The sequence below is a fragment of the Columba livia genome, chromosome 5, assembly GCF_036013475.1.
Source record: "Columba livia isolate bColLiv1 breed racing homer chromosome 5, bColLiv1.pat.W.v2, whole genome shotgun sequence".
Taxonomy (NCBI): domain Eukaryota; kingdom Metazoa; phylum Chordata; class Aves; order Columbiformes; family Columbidae; genus Columba; species Columba livia.
The window spans coordinates 59,574,568-59,593,000 of record NC_088606.1 but is presented as its reverse complement, the minus strand read 5'-3'; the positions used below and the strand labels follow the sequence as shown (position 1 = coordinate 59,593,000).

Sequence of the window (18,433 nt, the reverse complement as noted above, 5' to 3'; positions counted from 1 at the left end):
ATGTGGTTCATCTCTTGTCCTGTGCTGCCTCCTGTGACTGGTGATCTGGAATAAAACCTAAAATTGATATTGATGCAGATGACCCATGATGGGGAATGTTAAATACTGAAAAGGACTTGTTAATAGCATGTGATCTGAGTAGTTTGATAGACTGGGTGTAAATAACCATGCCTTCTTCGACTAAATGACCAAGTTAAGCGTTTTGGAACAACGAATGCAGGCCTTTTTTGTAGGCTACATCAGCACGATCACTGGTAGTGTTGGCACTGTAAGGAACACTGCCTCAGTGGGCAGGCAATTGAACATAAGCCTCCACTAACGTGATTCAGGCAAAAGTGCTAATCATAGAATCATTTTGGTTGGAAGAGACCCTTAAGATCATCAAGTCCAACCATAACCTAACTCTGGCACTAAACCATGTCCGTAAGAACCTCATCCATATGTCTTTTAAACCCTTCCAGGGATGCAGCTGCTGATGTATAGTGAAGTTATTGTAAGGCTGGTATCAGCAGTTCAGCAGATTTTGATTAGAGGGGATTCTGAAGCCGTAGAAGTTACTGAATATCTTCTGAGACAGGGAAGACTCAAAATTTAAATAACAACATCTTGATCAGAATCAGCATTATCATGATGAACTTTAGTCAGCTGGCACATTTGTAATAAAGTGTAGTATCTGGAAGCTGAAGCCAGGTAAATCCAGTCTAGAGAAACAGTCCACATGTCTTGCCATGTGTGGTCTGTTGCAGATTATCTGTTTTGGGGAAATCTTTAAATGAAAAAATTATTTGATGCAGACAGGAGCTAACTCAAAGTCTATGGCCTATGCCTTTCAGAAGGGCTGCTGTTGATCGCTTTGTACAATCTGAATTCAAGGTTCACATATCAGAAAGTATGAAATCTGTGCCTCTAGAATAATTGTAGTGAAATTGGATGTGTTTCTGGCAAAACACAATTTGTGTTTCCAATAAAATGCTGAACAACCAGTATTTTATGGAAGCTTTTCATGTTTATGGTAGGGACACAGTATTCAAGCTAACATCTGATATATATATATGTATGTATGTATATATATGTATTTTTTTTCTTTCCCCAAATGGTGAAGACCCGTTTTGGAAGTATTTGAGAATGAGAATCCAGCTAATAGTTTGAGGTCATAATAGAATAAGGAATACATCAAGGAGAAAGATTTTGTTACCTTGTTCCTTTGAGATACTTGATTACTTCAGAGAATCTGATTATTGGAAAATAGTGTACTTTATTCAAAAGCCTAAACAAAATAATTGGATTTTGGGTGGCTGAATTTAGACATATTACTACAATTTTTTATTTCATTGACACTTTTTCTCCAGACAAGTGAAAACCTGTGTGAAAAATGCATTGTGAGGGGAAAAATCCCTTGAGACACATAAGTTTTAATGATAGAACTTGAAGGGAACTGCTTTTTTAAGAAGTTTGAGCACTTCAGTCTTATTTGTCTTGCACTTTCATAATATACCTTGTTAAGATAAGAAAAAAAAACACCTTCAGGTTTGAAAGTGTAATGGTGAAATAATAACTTTAAAATAAATCTCAACAGGGGAGTAATGGTTAAGATAGATGCTTAGCTTGTCACTTCTTGGTGCTGTGGAGCGTTTAATCCTCAAGCCTTAACATTCTTAAAATAGCTTAGATGATTTTTCTAGACTCATAGAAAACATAATCTAGGACTTTGAGCTGTCCTGTGTGTAAGGTTTATGGCAGCAAGGATAGCTGCGGGACTGGGCTCCCCTCGCTGTGCTGGCTGTTGGAAGTAAAGGACATGTGGCAAAACTAGCCAAGGGGGATGCACATATCGAACAGTTAAGACAGGTTAGCATTATATCTTTTTCAAGTTTGGTGAGTCTCCAATTTTTGAAACCTCTGGCAAGTTGTACCATTTTCTCTCTTTCTTACTTGTTCTCAGATGGGCAATGTAATGGAAAATTCAGAAGGAAGATATTCAGAAAATAAGGACTAAAGTTAGAATGCAAATGATCCTGGGTAAAAATCTAGAGAGTCTGACAGGATGAAATTATATGGTGTTATAGCTGACTGTAACTAATTATAGTTTAATTTCCACCCAATGATACAAACTGTCTTGTTTGTCCAAGCTATTGCAAAAATCTTTGAGATGTTTTTTATTTAAGTACCTGGATAAGATGGAAGAAAACTTCCAGGAGCCATATATTGACTAAATGGTGGTAACATTCAAGTAAATAGTCTCTGAATTAATCTTTTCATTATTAAGTATTGCTGTTATGTATTTTCTATTTAATTTCTCACTTGTTATTACCTTCACATATGTAATTTCTCTTTAGTGCTGTAGTTTTTGTTGTTGTTGGAAGACTTCAGTTCTAATTCTGTTGTATTAATTGCTTTCTCTGGAGTTGCAGGGAAAAATCTCTGGCTTAAATTTGCCTCTTCCTGAAGGTTCGTCCTGGATTTAATTTTCTAAATCTGCTTCTGTTTTAGTCCCATTGATAGTTCTTTGTTTGTTCATTCTATTTAGATGGTGTTAGATTCAAAGTGCTGCCTGCTGTAATGCATTAATGAACAAAATGTGGCTGTGCTGTGATTCGGTTGTGATGACTCTTGAACCTCTTGCATATTTGAAAAATCTTCCACCACTTTGAAAAATTTTCCTTATGTGCCAAGTTATTGTGCAGATGCTGAATGCTGAGGCTTTTTTCCCCTAATATTATTTTTGCATGCTGGGAGGATGCATTCATGGGTTGTGAATGGATGTGCCAGTTGCCTCAGCACTTTGTAAATACATGAAGCATCCCCAGAAGGGTCCTTTTCTCATCTTTAGAATGATATCAGAATGTATAATATGTTTTTCACTGCAGGATGGGTTTTATTTCTAGTAAACTGGATTTCTGCAGTTGAACATTTTACAGGATGAGACAGACCTACACAGTGTATGACATGAAAATAATTAGGCCTATTTTCATCACGGGCTCAGGTCATAGTCTGTGAATTACCGTGCATCATCTTGCTTTAACTTAACTGCAAACATGCCTGCTCTTGATTGCAATGTGGTATTGCCAGGTCAAGATCTCTTCATCTAGATTTTATTGGCACCAGGATGTAAAGCCCTTAGAAGAAACTGAGATGGGCTGGTTCTCAGAATCTTGAAAAATGGGCTGCACTCAGTGATGGCTTTCAAAAACATCAGTCTGCCAATTTTTTGTAAGGTTTCTAAGGTATAGTGAGTGGTCTTAAACAGTTGAGGTGTGGTTGTGGGTTTTTTCTTCCTTCCTTTTTGACATCCTTCATTTCTGAAATAGCAGCTTGTGAACACTCACTGCTGAGAAGGAAGCCTCAGTGACTTTCTGTGCAGAAGCACACACTAAATCCTCTTGAACTTCTCCAGCATGTGAATGACCTTTTCCAAGTATCATCAGGTATTATTTGTGGTGGACTTTGGCATCATGGAAAACTTGAGCAGACCTTGACTTTAAATTAAAATACAAAGCACTTTAGAGGTGAAGCTATTATGCTCAGAACTGTTATGTCCTAGAATTTGTATGGACCAGTCTTTTATGCATTGCTGTCTGCTCCTTTCTGCTCCGAGAGTAGAAACGATAATGGCTAGATACAGGTTCAGTAAGTGCTTACACCCAGTTCTTTTGAATTTGAACTTCCAAAGCTAGTTTTTAATAGATGAAGGTACTTTCCAGTTGCAAGGAGAAAATGCTTCTGAGTTTCTCGATCTTTGATTTTTACCTAACATCCCATTTTGAAAATGGAGTAGGAATTGGTATATAAATAAAGGCAACCAGTGTTCTTTTATGGAGGTTGTGTATTTGAGTAGTTTGACAGAAGTCATAAGGTGTGAATGTGTACCCACCTAAAGGTGAATTCCTTGCTGCTTGAAACATCCCTTCAGCAACTGAACACTCATGAGATTTTGTTGTTTTTTCCCTTCCTGAAATGGAACTGAATTGTTACAAAATATATTACTCATGCGTGAGAGAGCTCACTGAAGACCAAAATTATGTGAATATTTAAGAATTTTGAAGGAGGAAAGTGTTCACACAGTTGCTGTGTTGAGCTGAGGGAAGATCCTGCAGCATTCCCCAAATTAAGCAACGAGAATTCTTTCTGAGGGCTTCCTTACTGGAGGTTGGGCCCCAAGTTAAGCGTGACTGCTGGACCAGGCTTCTACAAGATTTTCATGGATGCACGTCCTGGCCTGAGGAGTAGCTTTGTGGGAATCAGGAGCTGATCCATCCATGGCATGTTATTTCCACCTGAAATAGGAGTGAAGGAGAACAAAACCTGCTAATTCTGCTGTGGAGAAAAGACCCTGTACAGGCAACCAGTGCTGAAGGAACCTGGGTGCACTTCACAGTTCTGCTGCTGCTGGGGGACTCTTCTATTGGAGGCAGAAAAGTGCTTGAGACAGGAGGTTTTTCCAGTGTCCTTTCTGTACTGTTTATTATAGCCGTGTCTTCCATGGCTTATTTTGAAGGGAAGAAAAGGCTTACAAGACTCTGATGGTTATTTTACCCCTGAGGCATGGGGAGGGTAGTTGTGTGAACCCTCGCAGGGCCTTAAAAACAGGAGAAAATTCACTGGTTCAGATAATTGAAATCGTGTGAGCAGAAATTTTCCTTCCGTGTCTAAAGAGCTGACTACTCAGTCTAGAATGCCAGTGCTCTCCTGCCTGTCTAATCTCAAGTCTCTTGTTATTCTTACTAACTTCTTTATAACAGCAGTCTTTTGCTGAACAATCCCCCTTATTGCTTCATCTTTCATTATAGTTTAATTTCCACCCAACCGCTTACGATACCTTGATTTTTATTTGTTGTAGGACTTGCTTTAAACTATTCCTCTGGTGTATTGTAGCTTCTTACAACAGCCTACGGACATTTTAAAAAGAATGATTATAAAACAGCTGTAGTATAATGCTTGCTTATCTTCTCCCAAAGAAAAATCCTTTAGAAAATTTTATCCTGATGCGTATTAATTTTCTTTGTGGCTTTCTGTGCATGGTGGGCTTGACTGGTTGTCTAGCATTAGATGACCTATTGAGGTGAAGATGCGCTACATCAGGACTTAATGAACTGATTTCTGATCAGTAAACACACTGATTAGTATAATTATGTACTAATATTTAGATTGTCACAAAATGTAGTACATTTTTCCTGGCTTAGACTTGCTGGAAAAGGGGGTGTTGGTAGTTAAAAACATGGAGGCTGTGCCGCCTTATTCTGAAAAGGCTATTACTGTACCGGCTTATGAACTCAGCAAAAGGTGAATTAATTTTTAATATTAATCCAGGCTTACTTCACAGGAGCAAACTTGTGCGGATCTGTCTATCTTGAATGATCAGGAACACAAACGAGAGATGTGACAAGAGAAAGTTAGCAATAACCTTTTCAGATGTGGCGTTTGTGTGCTGAAACCCGACAAGCTGGCAGGACTAGAAATAGCTTGGCAGATGGTAGTTGGCACGGAACCGAGCGGCTCTCCGCTCGCCCGCTCCCCACCCTGCCTGTCAGTCGCTGTGCCCAATGGCTGCTCGGAGATGGGGAGACGGCGAGGAATGAATCCGGCTGACAGGAGCCTGCCAGGTCAGACGTCAGGATTGCACTACGCATGGCTGAGTCAGTGACTGTGAGAAATGGAATTGAATTAATATCTGGAGGGGTTTTGCGTCTTTGAACACTTAATGGACTGTAGAGCTACAATCTCTTATCCTTGAGGGGAAGATGATGGAGGAAAAAGTAAAGCTCGCTGATGGTGTGGTGAACTGCTGAAGAAATGATGGAAATATCAAATATGCTTAACTTAACAAGTAATGCCAAAAGATGCTGATCTGGCTTTCAAAGCAGCCTTCTTGGAAGGAACAGAATTCCTTTGTGCTCCGATTTCAAAATTATTTCCGTGCTTTTGTGTTTCCTCCCTGATAGATACAAGAGGAAGGTGCGTATCCGTTAACAGGAATAATCTGTGGGCATTATTCAGGAGAAGAATGAGGAAAAGTACTGTCCTTTGTGTGCACTGGTCAATTGAAATGTCTGCTGACAAAGAACAGACTTCAGGGGGAGGAAGAGGGGCATGAGCATTGTCATTGTGCAAGTCCTAGCAATACAAGCAGGACAGATTTCTCTTCTTCTAAAGCCTTATGGCATTATATCTTTAACTTAGTGTATAAAGCTGTATAGCCCTATTCTTCAAGTCTTGATTATGTAAATTGTCCTAGGAAAGGATTTGATCTAAGTTTATATTTTAAGAAGAGTTACTGAATATGAGTTTTAGAAGATAAAGGGAGAAAAAAAAAGGGTAAAAATCCTAGTTAATATCCCACTGCTGCATCCTTTTTGTTCAGATAAGGTTTTAGGGTGGTTTTTGGGGTAGTAAGTATATTGGTTAGAATCATAATTCTGTGTAGACAAGAGCCTGTTTTATAAAACAAGTGTGTTTATTGGCACTGTTTAGTAGGATGCACATCAAGTTTTTGTGTTGGAATACATGCTGATTGTTTTGGCAGTAGAATTAATTCAGTTTAATGAATTCTTTTAATCATTAGTAATATATTCAGAGCAATATGTTGTTATGTATGAAGACAAACTGAAGGTCTCCTTCCACAGATGACTCCAAAGCATCATTAAAATGAAGAGCATTTACATTTTTTAAAACCAGCTCTTTTCTTACTGCAAAAATAGGAAGCATACCAGTATGACAAGTGTGACATTTCAATGGTACTTTTTCCTCCTCTACATCGTATTAAATAGGTTTGCTTAAATAAAGCCTTGAGCTTATTTGGTTTTGTTTGTGAGGCGGCTGCTTTTAAAGAAAATGCCTATTCCCTAGACAAAGGCAGAGCTCCTTGATCCTTGACTGAGGGGGAGAATAAACTCTATCACTGACTTAAAGTTCTTGAATGGGTGCAGTGCTACTGTCCTGACATTTCTTTGGAGCCAAGGAAAACTGAATTTGTGAAGATTGTCTAAATATACCGATAATTCATAGGGTTGGGTGTGTTTGTTTTTTGTTCTCTCCCCGTCTCCCCAGAGGAAAGTAATTGATAAAGCAAGACTCTTATCTTTCCTTTATAAACTTTGGCGTACTAGATGGTCTACATATATTTTTTTTTTTTTTTTTTCCTCCAGCTTTAGTGAATGAGGAAGTAACGCTGTGGGTTTAAAATGTTGAGGTTGTCTTCTCTCTTACAGTAATAAATTAAGTGCAATGTTATTAAGCACGCAGGAGAAGATTTTGCTTATAGGCTGGTGTTGTGCCTCAGCCATTGCCCGTGGATTCTAAGTCACAGTGTGCAGCTAGTGGTCGTCGGCTGGGAAATTAATTGAAAGTTGGCATTTCAAATACTTCTTCTCAGAGATCTGAAACTATAATGACTTTCTTGGAGGCTCAAAGTGATGCACTGTGCAGAACACTATTGATTGTTGCAGGCTGAAATTACAGATTAATATAGTATGGCAGCCAAGTGCCGCATGAGACCAGTGGCTTCCTGGCACTTTTAATTATCAGCGATTCACTGCTGCTTGAGAAGTCCTGGTGCTTTATCTGGTCTGCATAATGTTTCTTTGAACCACAATATTTCCGAACGGTTTGCCTGTTCTTGCAAATGGGGCAGCTCTGCTTTTGTTGGTCACTTTTCCATCAGTGCAGGCAGCTGTGTTGACACAACTGTGGAGCTCCCTAGCGAATGCCATTTTGGCTTGCCTGCATCGCTGGGGACAGGTTTGGAGTGAGAATTTGATTTTCTACGAACATTAGGACTGCTTGAACAAAAGGCACTGTCGAGTCTTAGTTAGCAACTTAAGAAATCAGTATTTTTAAACTATAAAGAGAGGAGAGGGAGTGAACGTTTTGGTCTTAGTAAGCGTTAAATAAAGTAACTCCTAACAAGTTTTACTTTGCGGTATGAGGCCAAGGGTTTTTTGCATTGTTAGGGGCAGAAAAAATGATACTATTGACAAGTTCTTCTATGAAAAAAAAAATCAAAATTGTTTGGTGGCTCTGATGTCTTCACTTTTTTGAACACTTGCACTTCTAAAGCCTCTTTACAGGAAAATATAAGCCATGGGTCTTCTTTCATATGTACTGGCTGCAGATGTATTTCATTTTTCAGATTAAGTGATAGAGTAGCTCAGTGACACAGTTTTCCTAGTCAAATATTGCAGAGTAAAGCAAGCGGCTGTCTCTTTTGACATGCTAGATTCCATCTCTTCAGTTTCTCTTTGTTCAGATTTAAACTCATTTGAGTTGTCTTGTTTTTTGTAGAGCAGCGTTGTATTTCAGTGGTAGTGCTTGTCCGAGTACACATGCTGTCAAGCAACTGGAACTTTAGTTTCTATCAAGTATATATCAAACAGATCGAAGAAATAAATTTGGGGTTTTTTTGTGTACTGTGACTCAACAGTGATGAGAGATTGACATTTTAGATGGCTGTTATTAAGATGAGTGAAGATTCATGATTCAGATGGTGCTGTCTCAAGCCAAACTGCTTGAATTCTCATAAATCTCACAATTTTGGCTTTTCATCTTGTATCTTCTGGCTAATAAGTAACATGCCAGTCTTACACTTAGCATTAACCTGGACATTAAAAGGAGGAAAGTACAACATAGAAGCTGAACAGGTTAATGGTGTGGGCAGCTGCAGTTTGACCAGCTCTTTGAAATTATTTACTGATCTGTTTCAGAAGCAATTGATTTTAGTATTTAAGGATCCTGTCCTTCTCCGGCTGGCAGCCTGTGCCTGTGTCACAGCGCGGTGTGCTGGACGGACGGCTCGTGGCTGGGTGGCTGGAGCGGGAGGCAGGTTAAGCTGCTCTGCCCCTCTCCTCCCAGGCGTAGCCCCAGTTCCCATACTGGGAAGGGATGGCTGAAACAGTCGTGCCCAGGGTGTTCAGTCCTTAATTCAGCTGTGACTAAGGAGGAAGCGTGATGGCAGCTGAGTCAGTGTCACTTCCTGTAGCACCTGTTTTTCTCAATTCCCACTAAGAGATTATTAACTAGGGTTCGCCCTGCTTCAGTGTGAACTCTGAATCACTGCGTAGAGGGTAAAGTGGCTTCAGATGGTTTTCTGGATTAAGAATCGTATTTTAATTGCCTTCTCTGTTAAAGGGTAAATCATATCTGCTCTGCCAAAATGCATGATAAGCCTGCATATCCTTACAGTGGTTCAGTTTCGTTTTCTAGTGCGTCTCCTGTATTTAAAGCAATTAGAGTGCTTTAGCTGCTGAGAAACAGTGAGTCATACATTTTGATACTATAAAATGTGGCACCTGCAGAACTCTGGTTTCTCACAGCATGGTTACAAATATTATCAGGGCTAGGATCAAAGTGCTGCTTTAACAGAGGCCTGATCACATGAGGCTTTATTAGGATTTGCTGAGATATTGTCACAGGACTACTGTGTATGTGTTTGAGCACTCCACACATTCAACCCCCACCCTCCCACCCCCTTCGTGGGATAGTTGGTTATACCATGGTGCGCAAATATAAATGCGCAGATGAGATATAGAGATTATTTTTTTTCTATTAAAGTTTGAGAATTTCTTGAGAAGTTTAGCTGTTTGTAGTAATGAATATCACGTATAAACAAGGGTCAGACTTTGGTTTCAAGTTAGATTTTAGTTATAGACTGTCATCTACATTCCTGATAATTTGTGGGCATATTTTGTATCTATTAAAATAGTTATATTTTGTATGCATATATAGATAGGGAAGAAAAGGTGCAAAGGTTTTCTTAAATTGTTGATGTTCTTGAAAGAAAGGGTTGCAGATCTCACTCTTGTAAACTTCTGCACATTTCACTTTCATTATACAGAATTTACCTTTCTTTGAGAAATAAGGAGATGTGTTAGCTCTGCTGAAATACTATCTATCTTAATGTGTTCAGAATTGCATTGGAAGTCCTGAGGAAAATTCTGTTTCCTTTTAATGAAAGTGGTTGGATCATCTTTATTCTTGGACTGTAAATCGGAGCATTTCCAGCCATAAGCAAGGCTTGCAGTTCTTTTACCTTATTCGATAGGCCTTTGGCTGACTTCACATCCTGAAGGTGCATGTCTTATTGCAGCATATTTTAAGCTTGGCAGGAAACAGTATTGCAGTAGATTCTCTCTGCACCAAACTTGTGCTTTATCAGAGAAGAGATCTTTCCCTCATTCAAATGGGGTGGGGAGAAGCTCGTGTCCCTTAGCTGAGAGGTGTATTTCTTATTCTTTGCATTGTGCTAATACTCATTTTGTGCCAATATAAACTGTGTTAGATCTGTCATAGCCATTTTGTTCTGATTTAAGGTCCTCGTTTGAAACCTGAACTGAAACACGTCATTCTAGGTGTGCATTTTTTTAATAGTCTTTTTTTTTTTTTTGTCATTACTTCCAAGCTGCTTAAAAAGAGGACATTCTGCTCAACTTGCTGGTACAGTTCATACTTTTAAAATTTGTTCTGCTTTTCTTACCTCTTTGTTCTCGAATCCTACGGCATTCCTAGCAGACATATTTAAGGTCCCTTTGTAAAAGTTGTGGGATTTGCAGGCTGTGAGCAAGTGGAGCGTTGAGGCTCCTGTGGGAAATTGTGACCCTTCTTTGTCTGTCAGACCTTGGAGCTGTGCAGATATCTGTCTCACTTATCCAGTACCTGAGGCTTTTGCAAAGTTCTTCACTTAAACCCATTTATAAGGAGTGTTGTCATGCCCACAATTCAAAGGCAAATAGCAGAGGAACTGGTTTAGGGATTCCAGTGGTGTACAAGGACACAGGTATGTCTGTGCTGTCCTGATATAAAATGTGCTGATTGAAAGAGTGCAAATAAAAGATGTAAGTATTTTTGGCGGAATTCAACAATAGCTGTTGCAAGTTGATACTTAATTTTTAGATTGTTTCTGAGAGTACCGGATTTTGAAACTGCCAGGTTTTGTTGGTAGGTTTATTAATTAATTGTAAAATGTAATCAGTGTCTGAATTTAAGGAATATAATATAACTTAATCACAGCCTAAAAAATATCATACTGTTACATTAAAATTTGCTAGTTTAGAACAAATGTCCTGCTTGTTACTGACAGTGCTGTAGGTGTTGGCTTTAATAATAGAGTTCATATGTTTACTGTTTGGGTTGTGGTGGCTTATGACCGTTCCTTCTAAGAGTAACCAAAAATTTAAAAAGGAATATGCAGAAATAAACCCTTGGCTGGTGTGTCTGGGTGGATCAACTAGTTTAAGGCTGACCACCTTTGTAAAGGGCAAGTCGCAAAAAAAGCAGTCAGTACTAGAAGCCTGTGCTCTGAGAAGGGTTTTCCAAGACAGATTGCATTGGAAAAAATGACTCCTAACTTTTAATTTTGTGATTTGATGAGAACATTTAATTTACTAGTAAGAAAGAAGATAAAATGCTCAGTTGTATTTGACTTGCCTGTTCTGGAAAGGATTTCAGTGAATACAGGTTGCCAGGCAGGCTCAACTGATCAGGCAATGTCTCTGTAGATCACACAGCAATAAACAGGTAACTCTTGCTGTCTGCTTAGTGTTCCAAATCATTGTTCATGCTTGTAGATATAAACATGAGTACTACAAAGAAAATGGAGGTGGATGGTATTAATCTTCAAAACATGTACATAGAGTGGGAATGCCTTTAAAATGTAAATGTATAATGTTTCTGAAATATTGAAATGCTGAATCTTTCTCTCATTTCTGTTTTTAGCACCTCGTCTCGTATTGCTAAAGGAATAGACTACACAAAAATGAGCCTCCATGGTGCAAGTGGTGGACATGAGAGATCGAGGGACAGACGCAGATCAAGTGACAGATCTCGTGACTCATCCCATGAAAGAGCAGAATCTCAGCTCACTCCATGCATCAGGAATGTTACTTCACCAACAAGACAGTATCATTCTGGTGTGTTCAGATCTATAGCATTTCAGGATCAAAATTCTTAGTAACTATTTTGTTACAAGAACACAATAAAAAGCATTGTTTGATGCCACAACATCCAGATTTCTTACATGTGCCCTGGGTTTCAAGTACCCTTTTTGTCAAAAAAGGTCATAACTTTTTCTTCAGTCTGCAGTGTGTGTTCCTATGTGATGCTCCTATTTAGTTCAAATCACAAGAACAATCTAATATTTCTAAGAAGATAATTGACAGAACACTTCCCCTTTACTTGTTAGGGTTTAGGTACTTAGAAAGATAGGAAATGATTCTCCTTTTTTTTAAGCAACAAAACTTGGTTTGTTTCTTGGAACTACAGCACTGAACACCGACTGTGATGCACAGCTTCTATGTTATGTTGAGTTGCTTTTTCAGTTCTAGAATGCTAAGTTTTTCTTGTAAAGGCTTTGGGGAGGTGAGGTGGCTTTGTCTAAGTGGACAAAAACTTCAGGATCTTGTATATAGACAGTTATTTTTTTTAAGGTTTCTTTAACTAGAATAGACTTAATTGAAAGAATTTGTACTTATCAAGTTGCCATGTTTTATCCCTGGAAAGACATTACCTGCTTAGAGCTCATGTAAATCTGTAATTTAATTTCCTTTTTTTTTCTTCTTCCACCTTGTTTCCACTGCTTGACCCACAAGATCGAGAAAAGGATCACAGTTCATCTCGACCAAGCAGCCCCCGTCCTCAGAAGACTTCCCCTAACGGTTCCGTTGTTAGCATGGGGAACAGCAGCAGGAACAGCAGCCAGTCAAGTTCAGATGGGAGCTGCAAGGCTGGTGGGGAAATGGTATTTGTATATGAAAAAGAGGGAGCTCGGAATGTGAGAACTTCTGAACGAGTAACACTCATAGTGGACAACACCAGATTTGTTGTAGATCCTTCTATCTTTACCGCACAACCTAATACAATGTTGGGCAGGTTTGTATCTTTTTTTTTTCCTTAATCTGTAACTGCAGAAGAGAGCCATAAACGTTTTGTAGACAGTAAAACTGTTTAAATAGCTGTTAAAGTCATATTCCTACAGCTGATCTGCTAATGTTATCAGTTTGCAAAGGTCTCTAAGTAAAAACCTCCTCTGTATTTGTCAGAGATGCCTATATGTGTCTATTACCTAGAGGCAAAAGAGTTCGTAAGTTCACATTTCATGATGTACTCATTTCGCTCTGTCTTGCTGGGCATTGCTTCTGTATTCAATCTGCCTCATTCCACCTCTTGTTTTTAAAGCTAGTTGCTTCATAAAACAGAGCGGTGAGTATAGATATTATCTTTCAAAATAGCAAGGAGGAAAACCTTGAAGTACCTTATTTTTCTTAATGGCCCTACCATGACAACGCTCAAGCTCAGCACGTTTGTCTGCTGAAATGCTTTTTGGACAGGGAAATGTCACATAGACAGTCAATATAACAGATCAGAGGCTCTCAAAGAGACAACACTTAAAATGGTCTATAGAATGAAAGTCCACAATATGTGTATAATATTTTCTGTAGAAACTCTAAGGAGCAATATATGTAACATGTTTACTTGGTGGGAAAAGACCCTGTACTTTACTTTTTCACATATGGGCTGGTTTTGCTTTGTCCAAACTTGCAGCAAGAAAGAGAAGTTTATATCTGTGCCACTTTAGATTGGGCTTTTTCATCGAAATGTGGCTATTCCTGAGCTCATAAGGATCTAATAGTGTTTTAAATATACGTAAAGCTGTTTGCCAAAGCGCAGGTAGTAAATATGATTAAACAATTTCTCCTTTAAGTCATCACTGTGTGGGATGAGTAGGACCCTGGTTCCCTATTTTGTGAAAAGTCTGGAAAGAGTTACAGAGAAAACAAAAAAAATTCTTCTCTGTGTAAACCATAAAGGGAAATAAGTAATAATTAATAGTATTAAAACATTGATGTAAGGCATTTGTATGTGTATAATACATGCAAATATCCAGACTAACAAACAGGGACTGTATCAGTGTGAAGTTATGCAGTGAAATGTTTTCTTTTTCCGTGGCCAGCTTCAGAGTAAGTGGTGCTGGCTCATGCACTAGATTTTGTGTGCGCGTGTTGCTGAGTTATTGTCCCTTTGGGACTGGCTCAAGGAACAAGCTTATTTTATCTTATGCTAATTTGAAAGTAGGTTAATAAAGATACAGAAATAGTGCTCTGAAAGGCAAGTTATTTATAAACCCACTTTCCTCCAATGTCAGTTCACAGGACACTAAACAGGAACAGCTTAGCTAGTATGTTCTGGGAGGTAAAAGTAAGTAACTATAATAAGAATGCATTATTTATCTTGAGGTCTATATGCCTATATCCTGTTAGGCTGCCTTTCTCCTAAATATTATTTCTTGTCTTGAAGAGTGGTCAGAAAACACATCTCAAATCACTAAGTGCAACTTGCTTCTCAATTATAAATGCACACAGCACACCAACTCTGTTTCTTTGGGTTGTGCGTATGCAAGCAAAGCTTTCCCATTGTAGTATATTTGTAAACAAAACAAAGAGTAGATGGTGATGCTTTTTGTAAGCACAGGATGTAATTCCCTATCAGAGGTCTATTTTAAAAAGTCAGATACTGTTTGGGACTTGTATATTTTCTCTAGTCTCACTTTCCTTGCATCCTGGTGGAGAAATATAGGCTGTACATGCTACCCTTAAGTATGGGTATCTTCTATCAAAATGCAATTTTAAGATGGCAATTAGCAAAATCTTTTAAATGAAATTAAGGTGAGTTGCATGTACACTAAGTTCTGTTTCTCAAACTACCTCAAATGTCTTTACATAATGCTAATTCTACAACCAAACCTGTTCTGCTACAAGACACCACAAATGCCAAAGATACCTTGTTTGGGGTTCTCCCCACCTTTGGCACTGGCAGGAAATGGCCTGTCTGACTTTTGTTTTGATCAAAGGATATTGGCAAATTAATATTGAAGAATAAATCTGAACTTTTTTGAATTACTCTACACTGCTTTGTATTTTCCAGTAGTCTTGCTAAGCGTAAACTGAACAGTGTGTGTGTATATATATATATATGTATGTGAGATAGTATAGACTGTTATTTTCCCCACACTTTCAGTACAATTTTGGAGATTTTACTTTTAAGATTTGTAGAAAAATATTGTAGTAATGAATTCTAACCAAATTACTGTTATTCTCGAGCAGGATGTTTGGATCAGGCAGAGAACATAACTTTACGCGTCCTAATGAAAAAGGAGAGTATGAAGTTGCTGAAGGAATTGGTTCCACTGTGTTTCGTGCTATTCTGGTGAGTTTTCAGGAGCAAGTACTGTGAGGACAAGCTCTACGAGAGGCATAACTTCTTGATTCAGCCTTACTTGCATATCTGGGCTTGGTGTATGGAATAAATACTGTTCCTCTGTATTGTTCTCTAGAGGGGAAAAAATGCTTGATATAAAAACACCCCTGTGTTTACTAGACATGTGCATGTGACAGCCAGGGAGAGAGAAAGCACACATGAAATGAACCAAAGAATCACACATGTGTTCATGTCCTCCTATGCATTTAGTTCATCCAGTTCAGATATCTTCAGCCCCTCTTGTGCTGAAATTAGATGAAACAGAGTACAGAAAGTTCACAGTTAACTTACTGCAGGTAACAGAAGAAAAGCAAATTTCAGTCTGTGAAGAAAATGGCCCTTTATGTATTTCATATCTACACGAAGAAATAGAGCAGCCATACTGCTTTGTCAGCAGAATCAGAATAGCCAAAGCTCAGTGAAATATTGATGAAAGACAGTATACACGCACCAAAATGATCTGTATTAATAGTGTCGCTTAAATAACATTTTTAACCAGAGCTCCCTGCTCTGAAAGCAGCTCAGAAAATTGATAAATTTGAAGACAATAAAATTCACAAAGTTTTATGTAAGTTGCTCTTTTACATTTTAGGGGCTTTGCTTGCGGAGAAAGCATCATATGTTGAAATGTTTCTATTGGTGAATGTTGAAGGACAATTGTGGTTTTTTGTTTGCTGCTTTACTGTAGGATTACTACAAGACTGGAGTCATACGCTGTCCTGATGGGATATCTATTCCTGAATTGAGAGAAGCCTGTGACTATCTCTGTATCTCTTTTGAATATAGTACTATTAAATGCAGAGATCTCAGTAAGTACCGAATTTATTAAAATATTTTGAATTATACAGACCAACTTAAGCAAATATATGGGGGGCATCAATTCCAACTTTTGTCCTTTATTGAGGTAAGGAACATGGCTGACACTACATGAGCAAAATATTTTCTTAGGTAATAGAGCCCTAAAGACAATGGATATGCACCTTTGGAAAAACAATGTTTCTGATGTTTCAGTAGTTGATATTCAGATGTTCTGCAGTGGCCAGCTCTGTGGAATACTTAAACTCTATTGATGCATTTGCAGTGCAAATACAGTAGCATTAAGTGTTGTCTTTTTTGCAGAGGCCAGGGAGGATAATTTATTCAACTCCTTGTTTAAGAGAATTAAGCTGTGTCGCCAGCAAAAGCAGCACAGCCTTGCTGCTGGGGTATGGTGCCTTGTGGTCCCCAGTGTGTAGCATCTATTCAGCCCATTCCTCCCCTGAGCACAGACCAAGTTTTGGCCAATGTTTAAATGACCTGGCACGCGTCTTTGGTTCTTACGGTCCCTCGGTGGGGTGAGGCCGTGACGTTCCAGCTGCGAGATCTGCACGGGGCACCTGCACCGTCCCCAGCAGCGCCGTGACCTGCGCCGCGGCGCCTGCTGAGTCACACTCCCGCTGCGCTTTGTCCTTAGCGCACGGATTTAGCAGCTCATGCTGGGAGGGTTTTGAGAGGCTTTGTTTTTAAGCTGCTGCTTACGAAAAGTGGGTTGCGTGCTCTGCTCTTTCACCAGCTGGCTTAAATAATGTTTCTTTTAGGAATCCCCAGAGGAGTCTTACAGACAATAAACCCGTGTTTAGCAGTGGTAAAACATGAAGGAGATCTCTTCAAAGTCACTTCTTTGTCCACCTAACATTATGCTAATACCTGCAGGACAGTCCTATTAGTTTGAACTTCTAGTAAACATTCAAGTTCTGATCTTACACAAAATAACAGATTGTCTTTATAACTGTCTGTAGTAAATATTACAAAATAAACAGAACTGATGTGTGTCTTATTCCTGCCCTCACTTTTTTAGCAAGCTTTCAAGTTTACCTGTGCTTGTGATTTTGTTTCAGGTGCTCTCATGCATGAATTGTCAAATGATGGTGCTCGCAAACAATTTGAGTTTTATCTGGAAGAAATGATTCTCCCATTAATGGTAGCCAGTGCCCAAAGTGGGGAGAGGGAGTGCCACATTGTTGTGCTGACGGATGATGATGTTGTTGACTGGGATGAAGAGTATCCTCCACAAATGGGGGAGGAGTATTCACAAAGTAAGGTTATTTTCATTGTTTCCACCAAGCAGAAGTAGCAGTAAATGTGCTGATTTAATGCTTTTTTGTACGCAGGTTCTGTTAGCAAAGTCTTTATAGCATCCCTAATGCCTCACAAAAAATGCACCCAACCAAACAAAAAAAACCCAAAATAAAACCCACTTAGTTTTGGTAGTTCTGCTTAATGTTTTGCTTCACAGAAGCATATGTTCCATGTTACATTCAAATCTAATTAAAAAGAGAAGCTAATTTTTATTATTAAGGTATTGTCAGTCAATGAGGGGGAAGGAAATACTTTTTAGAAAGAGCTTAATGAGAAAAGTGCATAGTAGTCGTGTTTACTGTGGGAGAACAACTAGAAGGATTTTTTGGGGGGGAAATAAAGCATCTGTTAGCATTTTGGAAGTTGAACAGTTTGGTGTGTAGATGAGTTAAAGCACCTGTGAATGGAGCGCCCTTCCTGCATCAGTGCTGTCCTTGGAGCTGAAAATGGTCCTTTAGTGTGAAAACTTGAAATTCAGAGTTTTGTGGGGGCATATGGGAGCTTGAGATGCTCCTTGTACTCCAGTAGCAGAAAAATCCTCTTAGAAGTCTCTTCAAAGTATTACAGTTTGTTTGTTTGTTAAAAAAACCTCATAAAGCCAACAAAAACATACCTTATAGTTGTGGAGGAAGCAAAGCTGCAGCTCTTCCTGAAGAAGGGAGGCTTGATGTGAATAAAGGTAAATCGTGGCTGTTCTAAGGGAGTAACACAATTAGATCATGTTTCTAGGATCTTTGTCTCAAAGACGTCAATTAAAAATACCCCTTATCCTCAGTAATTAGACACACACTTGCCTTTTACGTTTATACTTTTCATGAACGGTAGATTTGGATCTCTGCAGCTGTATGGGATTGATGGCCCCGGCCCCTTATTTTAAGGTATTATAATCTACATTTCAAAAGTGTCCCTCTTGTTCTGCTTCACAAGTCTGGGTTTTCTGAAAGTGATTTTCAGATCTCTCCTTATAATGGCAAGCAGAATGAGAGAAGATTTTTTTGAAGTCTGCAGGAATTCCATCAAAAAGGGAAAAAATGGCATATTTTAATATGGCATATTTTAATGGCATATTATAAAA

General features: G+C 38.7%; 1 protein-coding gene across 7 annotated transcripts in view; it reads left to right on the top strand.

Annotated features, from left to right (window-relative positions):
• BTBD10 (BTB domain containing 10) overlaps window positions 1–18,433 on the top strand; it is a 30,198-nt gene that overhangs the window by 8,874 nt on the left and 2,891 nt on the right. For 4 of the 7 annotated variants that reach the window (XM_065066310.1, XM_065066307.1, XM_065066309.1 and 1 more), the window contains 5 exons: window positions 11,704–11,897; window positions 12,576–12,855; window positions 15,087–15,189; window positions 15,929–16,049; window positions 17,118–17,315. In XM_065066310.1, coding sequence (XP_064922382.1) covers window positions 11,744–11,897; window positions 12,576–12,855; window positions 15,087–15,189; window positions 15,929–16,049; window positions 17,118–17,315 — 856 coding nt within the window. In that variant the 5' untranslated portion in view covers window positions 11,704–11,743. Of the gene's footprint in view, window positions 1–5,537; window positions 5,953–10,390; window positions 10,426–11,703; window positions 11,898–12,575; window positions 12,856–15,086; window positions 15,190–15,928; window positions 16,050–17,117; window positions 17,316–18,433 lie in introns of those variants that run through there. The other 3 variants (XM_065066312.1, XM_065066311.1, XM_021300963.2) reach the window with 3 other exon arrangements.